Source organism: Athene cunicularia, assembly GCF_003259725.1.
Source record: "Athene cunicularia isolate RWA chromosome 4 unlocalized genomic scaffold, athCun1 chr4_part3, whole genome shotgun sequence".
NCBI classification, from domain to species: Eukaryota; Metazoa; Chordata; class Aves; order Strigiformes; family Strigidae; genus Athene; species Athene cunicularia.
The window spans coordinates 14421080-14431698 of record NW_020799100.1 but is presented as its reverse complement, the minus strand read 5'-3'; the positions used below and the strand labels follow the sequence as shown (position 1 = coordinate 14431698).

Genomic DNA, 10619 nt, shown 5'->3' with positions numbered 1-10619 from the left:
CGGTGGGGCGGGGAGGCGGCAGGCCCCGGCGTGTCCCCTCCTGGGACGCGGCCGTGCCGCCCTGGGGAAGGCGCTGGGCTGGGGGGGCCGTTCTAGGGTTAGCCATGTCTGCGTATAAGCCCTTTATCTCCGTAAGGGCAAAAGTGGAAGTGCCCTGCTTGAAAGTGCGTTTACCACCCTGGCTTCCTGGTGGAAAACTGCTTGCTTTGCAGGTACTTATCAGGGTGCCACCATTGTTAAATCCCACGCAGTGTTGGAGAACAATGACCTACTCCCGCTTCCCTAACAGAAATCTTTTGGCAATCCCCTTTTATGAAGAAATCACTCCATATTAAAATCGAGACTTCCCCTTTCTTTTCTTTTTCCCTTCCTTCTTGAAAGGCATGTTTCTTCAGTTGATCTTGAAGAGACTCTTATTGTTCTGCAGTTGTGACTTGTTAAGTAAGCTGCTATTTTCCGCCCCCTCTTCCCAAAATATATTCCTGTCCAGCATAAGCTCGATGCTTTCACAGCGTAGGTGGTGTACTGCAGAGGAGAAGCAAGCCATACGCAATAATTTGTGGGTCTGGTTTTCATTTCTACTGTTAAAACTCTCAGCCAGTAACTGGTCCAAGCTGCCTCTAGAAATTAGGCTTTATTTTTGGTGAATAAGTGGATTTAGCAGGACTGCATGTGGTGAAGGCATTTGCAACTACTGCGCTGGCTTTAGTTGCTGAGTTGGGTGTGTTCCAGCTGCTTGAGAAAACCTTGCACACCCCTACTGAAGCAGTATGTTTGCTTCTGCTGAAGGCTGAACTTTATCTTAGCAGAGGCCTTGAAATAGCCTGAATACAAGATGAAGACACACTTTGGAAAATGGCAGCAATGATATAGGGATGCTTCTCCCTTTGTTTTTGCTTATTTTGGGAACCAGTGATTCCCCAGTATTCGAGGAAGGGATGTACAGTCAGTAATCCACCCTGTTAATATTTAATTACTCTTGTCTGTCTATAGCATGTTTACTCTGAAGCCTGTAAGTGTAAAACCCTCTCTGCAGCTCTTCTACAGAGTGGTAACTTCAAACACTTAAATTGCTTTGTCTTGGAACTATGCAAGAATTTGTAGAACTTGCTAGTACTGATAGTAACTTAAACCACTCAGGGGGCAGAGGAGGCTGACTCAGACTTCCAAGTGTAAACTCCTGATGTTAGCTCAGACTTGAATAAATGCATCTCTAGGTAATAAAATCTCTTTACAGCATCTAATTTGGTTTCTTACATGTGATTAAATGTGTTCACAATGAATTATTCTAAGCATTTTAGAAGTGAGAAGACTATTCAAATTGCTAGCTTTCTCAAGCTGTAAACTAAACACAACCTTCCTAAATGATTGTGTAATGGCATCCTACTGCTAATGTTACAGATTGTTAGACTCGAGACAATTTTTTTTCAGAAAACTGAAATCAGCTTTCAAAGCAGCTATAGTGTACCTTCCTCTAGCAGAACCAGAAGTCGTTCTTAGAGTACAGTAGTCACTTTCTATTTGTATATATGCATACATTTTACAAAATGTCTAAGCGTTTACATAAAATAAAAAATAACTTTTATTAAAGATGGGTATTAAACTTTCTCTGAGTTCTAGATCTGCATGAATATGAATTTAAGAAGTCTTCAGATGTCTTCTGAATGTTCAGTTGCATGTGAGGGTTATTAAAATGTGCTTCTGTAGTGGTTATATAGCAATTTCATGTCATTACTTACATGTACTAACCAGTTGGATTGTTTTATCAGGACATCAAGCCGATGAGGGACCAGATTGTCCGGGTGAAGAGATACGAGAAAGTTCCTCTGATCCTAGTGGGGAATAAAGTGGATCTGGAGTCGGAGAGGGAGGTCTTATCTGCAGAAGGCAGAGCCCTGGCTCAGGAGTGGGGCTGTCCCTTCATGGAGACATCAGCCAAGAGCAAAACAATGGTGGATGAACTGTTTGCTGAGATCGTCAGGCAAATGAACTATGCCTCCCTGCCTGAAAAACAAGATCAGTGTTGTACAACTTGCATCGTCCAGTGAGAGAAATTAAGAAAAACCTCAATCATGGCCATACAGAGCAGGTTGGTGGAACAGTCATAACTAACTGAGGTGCATAAGCATTCTGTAAGCAGTGAGCAGATAAAGTGTGATGGGGAGACTGAAATTAAGTAGTCTAACCTGGAGGTAGCCTTCCTCCGAAAGAGATGGAAGTTTCAGCGTTTGGTTGCACATGATTACTTGAGTCAAAGGGACTTCTTGTGTTACTTCAGTAGGGTTAGTCAGGGAGCATTGCATTTACTTGCAGTAATTTTACAATGAGACAAAGTGTATGATCTCATCTGCCCTGTTTTGACTGTCAGTGCTGTATTTGACCTTACATTATCCTTAATAGTGTTTTGTGATGTTGCAGTGGGTTTCTTCATTGGTTGTAGTTGGTATCAGAATTATTTTCAAGTAATAGGAATTACCTTGGAGTTCAATGGGATTATTGTGACCCAAGTTTCTCAGTAGTTTTGCAGAGAAGACTTTGAGCTTGTTTAAAAAAAATCCATAAATTCTATGGTACAGAAACTGAATGTACTTGGAGTACATTTTTGCCTTACCAGTAGAATAAGTTTAAAAGAGAACCATGCTGAGTTGTGAGGAGTGGCTTAAAGCCCACACGTGCTGGTCAAGGATGTGTGCAAAATGCTCTTCATCTAAGTCTCTGGAGCAGAGAACACACCATAAAATGGCTTCCCAATGCACCACTCTTGCCTTTCCCAGTGACTCATAAGAGGTGTGGCAAGAGCGCAGTGTTCAGAGGGACCTCTATAAAGCTTCTCCTGTTTTGGGTATTGATTTGATTTCGTGGGTTTTTTCCAGAAGGATGGCTCTTATTGGCCTCTCACATACCTTTTCAGTACGTTTTTTACCCAATTGTGTGACTGGATCTGCTCCACCCTCACGTGCAGCAGTGCTGTCATTCCTGTGGTTCTAGGCTCCCCCTCCTCTTGTTTTTCATCTTGGCTCTTTTGGGTCTTCACCAGTGGCTTGAATCCATGTTACTGAAGAGAGCTCTTCTACTTGGTTGGTACGCTCTGCGTGTAGCCAACTGGTCCATCAGACCTGCAGTTGTCTGTTGGACCTGTCCTGGCAAATAACCCAGTGGGATCTCTGAGGGTGAGTGCAGGGATGAGGGAGGACATGAAAATTCAGGGGGAAAGAACTGCCCCTCTTGTCAGCAGCACTGATTGAGGCTTAGGCTCTGACTGCCATGTTAGTAACTCTTGCTTGAGTCAAAGGAGCTTTTTGTTTCTGAGTGACAAGAAGGAAAAATAGGTTATTACTGGAAGCTTTGGACTATGTATCCTCTTTAATCTTGAGTGCAAGGTCAGAGAGTGAAGTCTCAAAGCTTGTCTTTGAGATTGTTACCAATTGCTTTGTGAACGTAAAATTTTAGATACTCATGACCCTAGCACTGTCAAACTAAAGATAATATCTGATGTTTTTATCTCCGGTTTCTGTGAAATAAAGAAAGGCTGCTGTCACTGTGTAAGTGGTGTGTGTAAGTTCAAGATTTGCTTGCTGGAAGTTGAGCAAACTGCTTGTATTGGAACAGAGGAAAAATACAAAGTCTTTCCTTGTACACTAATCCCCAACACCTGCAGAGCCTTATAGGGTTATAGGAAGGAGTAAATCAAAATAATTACTGCATTTTTTAACTAAGTGCTTACAGGTCTGTTATCTTGAGTCACTTACAGTAATGCAAAGTTTCAGCTAGTTGTAAGGCAGCTTCACAAATAAAGGTATCTGGAATTAAAAACTATCATGCCAAAGGTCATAGCAATGCACTGGATTACTAGTGGTTCATCTTGTGCAGGTTGCTGTCTTCAACTCTGACAAAATCAGGCCCTTTATTCATGAAATCTATACTTCCATAATTGGTTACTTCTAAGGGAGGCTTCTTTGTAACCTGGCTGCTTCTGGATCAAGCTTCATCTTAAAGGTGAAATTGAGGTGGGGGGCAGGGCCATATATTATTCCTTTGAGTCCCAAATTATGCATTTTGGTTTGATGCATTTCTTCAGCAAAGCATGCTCTTGTTTCAGAAGAAACATCTGTATTCTTGTGTCTTTGTGATCTCTTGAGATAGAGGATCTTAAGCTTCTGTAATACAGATTTCCCCTCCTTCATTCTGCCTAGCTCATAATGTCTCATCAAGCCTCTAGCAGCAAAGTACTTCCTTGCTTCTAGGAGATGCTGCTTCTGCCCAGTGTAATCTCATCACCTGTGCAAAACAAATCAGTCTTTCCTTCTTAAGCAGCTTCCTCTTCAGTCCAGATCTCACCATGTCTGGAACTTCTATTACTCATCCAGGCTTTTCACAGGCTTTATGTTCCCTATCTTTCATTTCAGCCTCACACTTTGGGGATATTTTCTTCTTTCTGGCTCCCACTCCTTGTTCTTTGATTGAGTAGGTGTAGGATCTCATTAACTTTATGATAAGCCTCTGCTGCCTGCTAATTTCTATCTAATGTTCTCTAGTGTAGGAGAACGGCTGATGGTGTCCTGTGATAGCTGTGATCAGCTTTGTAATTCTTCAGCTTATCTGTGATCCAGGGAACAATTGCTGCTTCTCAAACATCTGTCTTAGCAGTGATGCCTCCTAGGTACAGTGAAATGGAGGAAGTGGAACCAGCTGTCTGAAAAGCTGTGTAGGAAGTGGGCTTGAACTACAGTTCTGTCCTAGCATAGTCTTCTTCATCTCTGAGTTCCCTTGCCTGTCTGTGTCCAGAAGGGGTCTTAGGTCTGGATCAGTTAGTTCAGAATGAAGTACATAGAAGCAGTCTGTATCTTCACAGTTCTGATGGAGAAACCCATGGGAAGGGTGGAGGCGGATTATATGTGTTTTTATCGAAAGCTGTTTCAGTGTCAGTTTTAACTAGCAGGTACCACTTACCTCTCTTTGGTACTGCTATCTCAACATACCTGTCAAGTATGATGTTGTGTAGGTTCTTTCACAACATTTTTGAGTAGCACTTGTTTAAATTACTGTTCCAGTCAGCTGCCTTGGGTGAAATGAAGGATGGAACGTAACTGCATAATCAGGATAACCCATAGTTCCTTTTAAAAATGTGTGTTGTTCTTGCATCCTGTTTCTCCCCCCGCCACCCCTTTCCTGTCTCTGCAGTGGTCTTCTGTCATTTCATTATTGCATTCAGAGATGTGAGATTTTCAGTTGCTGCTCTCTGTTCCCTGCTCTAGTATTTCTCTTGAATTTTCAGTGTGGTATTTCTCTTGAATTTTCAGTATGACAGTGTTTTTTATTTTAAATCTTCTTTAAGATATGGCACCTGTTACAGCACTGGGGTGTTAAAAGGTTTTCTGTAGAGGTACTAATGAGATTGGGCACACCTTAATGTTGGGCTGAAAGATTGGTGCTGATTAGTGATTTCTGTCCCCTCCATTCATGAGTAACTGATGTTAGCAAGCACTGAAGGAAGAGTACTCTGCTTTAGGGATAAAACTTGAAAGTGAAGTGTCTTCTGGTCTGCATGACTATGCAACACAGACAGATCTATCCTACTAGATTGTCTAACATCCTCCTCTCTCGTGCCTGCTCGCAGAAGAGACGAGAGAGTGCTATCGAAATTTCGTGTGCAAGTAAAGCCAGATAAGGTACTATATGATGCTAGTTGTAGTAACTAAGCACAAGTTAAATGGAAAGATGACAAATCTGAATTGGGAGGTCCCTAACCTGCGAATACAGGGATGCTGAAAGAGCATGTGGAGGAAAATACTGTTACTTGCTTTCTCTGTTCTTGCTGTCCCCAGCAGTTTTGACCTGGCCACAGCACTGGATGCTGAATTTTGGCGGTTTTGGGATGGATTTAACTCTGGTAGGATGAGGAGCTGTGCTGTATGGCTTGCCTCTCCCGTGCTCTAAGCAAAGATAAAACACCTGTTAAGCAGGTCTAATCCATCCCTATTCAAACCTAAATGTTTGCTGTTTTTACAGCACAGGGATTGGGACCCTCCCCATCTAAAACTTGTGGACCAGCAACAATGTGTGGGGGTGTATGTGCTCACCAGACTGGGGGAGAATTACTGTTAGTTGTAAAACATACAAACAAGCAAGCAAAACCTGGCCGGTTTACTCCTGTCAGCACAGCAGTACTGTTCCTGAATGTTAGGGGTGACCAGTTGTTAGGCAAGAAGGGGAACTCTAACAATGTCAGAGCACTCTGTTGTGACAAGCTGTTAATTGGGACCAAATCAACAGCTGAAAAGAAATGGTACAGTAGGAAACATAATGTCCTGACTCCTATGAAGAAATGTCTTAAAGAATAGAGAAGACTCATCAAAATCCCTGAGAAGTCAAGCACCAAGCTTCAGTGAATTGTATGCAAGTGCATATGAAAGACAGGTTTCTACAGGCATTGAGCTTCAACTGAGGCTTTTAGGATAGATATCCCTGCAGATAGATCTTGTGAAGTGCAGGCAGGTTACCAGAAATACAAAGATGTATTGGTCACACTGGTAACACTACTTACATTTGTGTGCTTGGCTGAGAACAGTGGCATAGAGTTCTGTCCCTGCTGACTCTGTCTGATGAATGCTAAGGGGTTTTTTCGTGGTAATTTACGGGATCTGAATGCTGAAAACTCTGATGTTAAAACTGAATTAGGTGGCTCCTCTACCTGTTCCCAGAACTTGTGCACAATGCCATTGTGTCTGTTACTGGGTGATGTAGTACCTCCTCACCACCAATGCAAAGCCTAGTGTATGTATCTTCCCACAGGAGAACTTGAATTTCCTAGCTGTTTCAGGTCTTTAGAAGCAACTTAGTATGTCACAGAGGCAGCTGGTACAAAGTTCATAGCAGTTAAGTTGTTATCTGCTTGCCTCTTATATTACCAGAATTAGAGGAGGAGAACTAAAAGAATGCTGCGTGTAAAGCAGTGCTTTGGAGCTCAGTATGGAAAACCAGCTGTTCCACAGTGTGGGAGGGGCTGAGTTCACTTTGAATGTATATTGAATATGGCTTTCATTAGTTATTTTGTTTAAATTACAGATAAAACTCAGAGGAAACTTGCACAGATGCTGCTTTGGAGAACTTTCAGCCCAGGTTGCAGAGCTGAGCCTTGGTAAACCTGTCTCTATTACAGCACATTGCCATACATCTAAGTGCATAAGGTTGGTGGCCTCCAGGATCCACACACCTTAATCAGAATGCTTAGCATGTTTACCATAAGTTTAAAAATCTGTTCTTTATCTATCAGTCCCTTTATAGCTTTCTAAGTTCATATAATGGCTAATATGCAAGAGTTCATTTTTAATATTTTAATTGATTTCTTTAATCAATTTCTGAACTTGTATTTATTAAATACTTAAACTCAGTATTACCTACTCAATGCCTTTTAAAAGAAGAGAGTTTTAATGGAGAATAAATTGAGCCTTAAACAAATGGTTACTTCTGTATATTACCTCGCATCAGTGCTTATTTCTATTTGCAAAGTTTTCTCCTACAATGTAGTTGGTCATTCTTTGAGACTTTTTGTTTACGTGTGACAGTGTCATGAAAAGATACTGAAGGCACCTCTATTGTATGGATGTAGTATCCCTTTTCTTGGCAAATGCAGCTGTGATACTGTGTTTGTAACTGGTCTGATTTCACAATGGGATTACTTGGAATGGGATGTAAAGTCTCCAGCTGATGTTTCTTTTCTTGCAGTCATGGGTTTCTTAAACTCATTTGATCAAAAATTACAATTGTAGCATTGAAAAATGGCAGCACACTTATTTCCTTCTGCTGAGTTTCTAAACTTGCTTGTTTACAAATAGTTTCTTTATGCCTTTGAAAAGGGATAATGTATCCTTCAAAATGGGCTGTATGCCTAGTCAGTCAGCTCAGCTTTGCCTGGCACATTGAGACATCTAGTAGACCTCTGCACATGTAAATCTAATGCAAATAAGATCACTTTACATTTTATAGTTCCTAATATTTGTCTTTCTGAATAATATTTTAAAGCAATATTTGTTAAAGTTTTTCTTGCACTGTCACAAATTGCTTTTTAGTTTGTGTTTGTTTTTTTTTTTCCCAATAAACAAGTTTAATACTAGAGACGAGTTGGTGTAACAAGGGGAAAAGCACCAGGTTTCAGTGATACTAACTGCAAGTGTGCTTTAAACAGCCATTGCCTTCCTTATTGTTTACCTGATCAACATTATCTCTGAATACTTGAAAATTTTAACAATAACACAGGTATAAAGAGCAGAATGGAAATGTACAAAGAACAGATGAAATCATTTTGTTCAGTTTTATTAACGTGTTGCATACATGAGAGCTTTTTCTAGCAGTGGTTTAAAATGTGTAATTTTTTTTTTGCAGAAATTTAATAACTGCAGCTCACCTACTGCACCAAAGTTCTAGGTTTTTAGGAGCCCAGCTTTAGTCATTTGAACATGCTTCTAGAAATGTACATTCTTTCCCTGCAATAGCTAAATAACTTTGAGAAAAGCTCCAGTAAAAGCAGTGATGGATATATGAGGTTAAGCAGTTGAAAACTAACGAATTGTATTGTGGATGATGGCATTTAAAACAATAAAAGATCACCGGTACAGTATCTCAAAATTAATGTGTTTTATTGGTAATAATGCAGGCTGACTTTTACAGTGTTAGCAGAAATAAAGATTCTGAGTCTACATTCAGTGTTGAATTTGAATCCTGAAAAGAAGAGGACACCAGGTTTTCTGCTTGAGTACTGAAACACCTGATTTTTATTTTTTTTTTCCTGTGGGGTTACTTGAAATTTTTTTTCCCCTGTTTGTACAAACTTTATAAACAGGCTGAGGCTAATACTTAGGTTTGCACTTTAATATCAGAATTAAACCAAACCTTGTATTCAAAGTAGATTTTTTTTTTAAGTGATGGTTGTTGATCTTTTTTGTAGGTTGTAAGGAAGTGATAGGAAATAAAAGTAATGCATAAAGATCTTAGTTTTCCTTTGTCTAAGGCAGAAAAAGTTGGTTAATATTAACCAGTGGTTCATTCCTATGTGTAGTTATCAGACCAGTGTTCATTTACATTGACCTCAGCGCAAAAAAAAAAAGAAAAAAAAAAAAAAACCACCTTAAAAACTTGAACTAGATTAGAGTGACAGGACTGGGAAAACGAGAGATGGTTTCTTCAGCACACTTTGGGGGGAAAAAGGGACCAAAAGTTATTTTAGGCTTTCTCAATAGATTGCATGTGAAGTTGCTTATTAGAGTAAGAGGCTAATAATAAATGCAATATGTATTGTCTTTACTATGGCATCTGTTTAGGAGTTGTTCAAATCACTGCAGTAGGGCTCTACGAATAAAAATGTAACCTAACATCATGTATCTAATGTACTGTATCTTTATCAGTGATAGATAAAATCTGGAATAACAAGTGCAAAAATGGAACAATTACCTATAATGCTTTGTAAAAAGTTTTTTCCAGTAGAATTCATTCTTGTCATTTTGTAAGACAACCCTACAGTCCACCTGTTTGTAACTTTTTTAATAAAATAGATACCTGTATTACCAAACTGGGGTGACTAGTCTGTGTTCAACAACTTCTGAAGTAGGCTGAATGGACAAGCTGGTTTGTGGGTGTTTTTTTGTGGTGTTTTTTTTTTATTGAGGTACTGGTTATTCTAAACATAGTAACTGCATCTGAATTGTCATGAAGAACTCCTCCTGACTTGGGGAAATAGGGTGTACAGCTGTGCCCAGAGTGGGTACAAAGCTCCCAGTCTCAGGTTCTCTGAGTAGAGAGGATGGGGAGAAAGGGCTCTGCGTTATCTTTCCGTGCAACGCTGAGACTACTATAAGCTGGAGAGTTGGTTCAAAGCAGCGGTGGTGCCTCTCCTCACAGTCTGGTATGGCAAAGCTTTGTTCAAAATGGTTATCCGTGTTTGTCTTGTCCTAGTCTTTAATATTCTTATTTTTCATATAGGCTGTTGTGTGTATGAAGACAGCAATGCCTGTCGGTCCTGGCATCGTCTTGCTGTGTGTCTCTAGCTGCTGTCTGCCATGGTAATCCAGAACTATCATCTTTCCACCACACTAGCCAAGTAAGCACTCTTGGAGCTCTGCCACAATTAAGGCAGAAGTTGTTTTTTTTTTTCTAGAAAACAGTCCAGCTGAGAGTGCTCAAAGCTATTTGATAACAATCATCTTAAATGCTCGGTAAAAGCCTTGAGTTTGCTAAGTCAATGATTGTCATCTGGGCTCTGTGACAAAAAGTGCATCTTCCTCAGAATTTACAGTCTTGGTACTGACCTTTAATACTGCATTTATAACTAAACCCGTGTATTAATGTAAAACGTGATTTCAAGTTTAGAAAAACTTGCTGCCTTAGTACCTTCAGTCTTCAGTGATGATTCAACAGGCAAAACCACCCAGCATGTTTACCACCCCTCCTCCAGCTAGAACAGCTTTTAGCCTTACCTTGTAGATAGATTTCTATGCTGTTTCTTCTTCCTGCTCACACCTCCTTCACTGAGATGGAGTGGATTCCATCTCAAGAGGAAAATGATGGAAAAGGGCAAGCTGTCCTTCCAGGTGATCTTGGACAGAGTGTGTGCTCCCCTTAACCTC

At 40.3% G+C, this 10619-nt stretch overlaps 1 protein-coding gene across 1 annotated transcript in view; it reads left to right on the top strand.

Moving 5' to 3' along the window:
* Window positions 1-9565, top strand: part of RAP2C (RAP2C, member of RAS oncogene family) — an 11083-nt gene extending 1518 nt beyond the window's left edge. Inside the window, exons 2-3 of the mRNA XM_026848805.1 lie at window positions 1753-2089; window positions 7066-9565. Of these exons, the coding sequence (XP_026704606.1) occupies window positions 1753-2048 (296 nt within the window). The 3' untranslated portion in view covers window positions 2049-2089; window positions 7066-9565. The remainder of the gene's footprint in view (window positions 1-1752; window positions 2090-7065) is intronic.
* Window positions 9566-10619: the final 1054 nt, after the last annotated feature.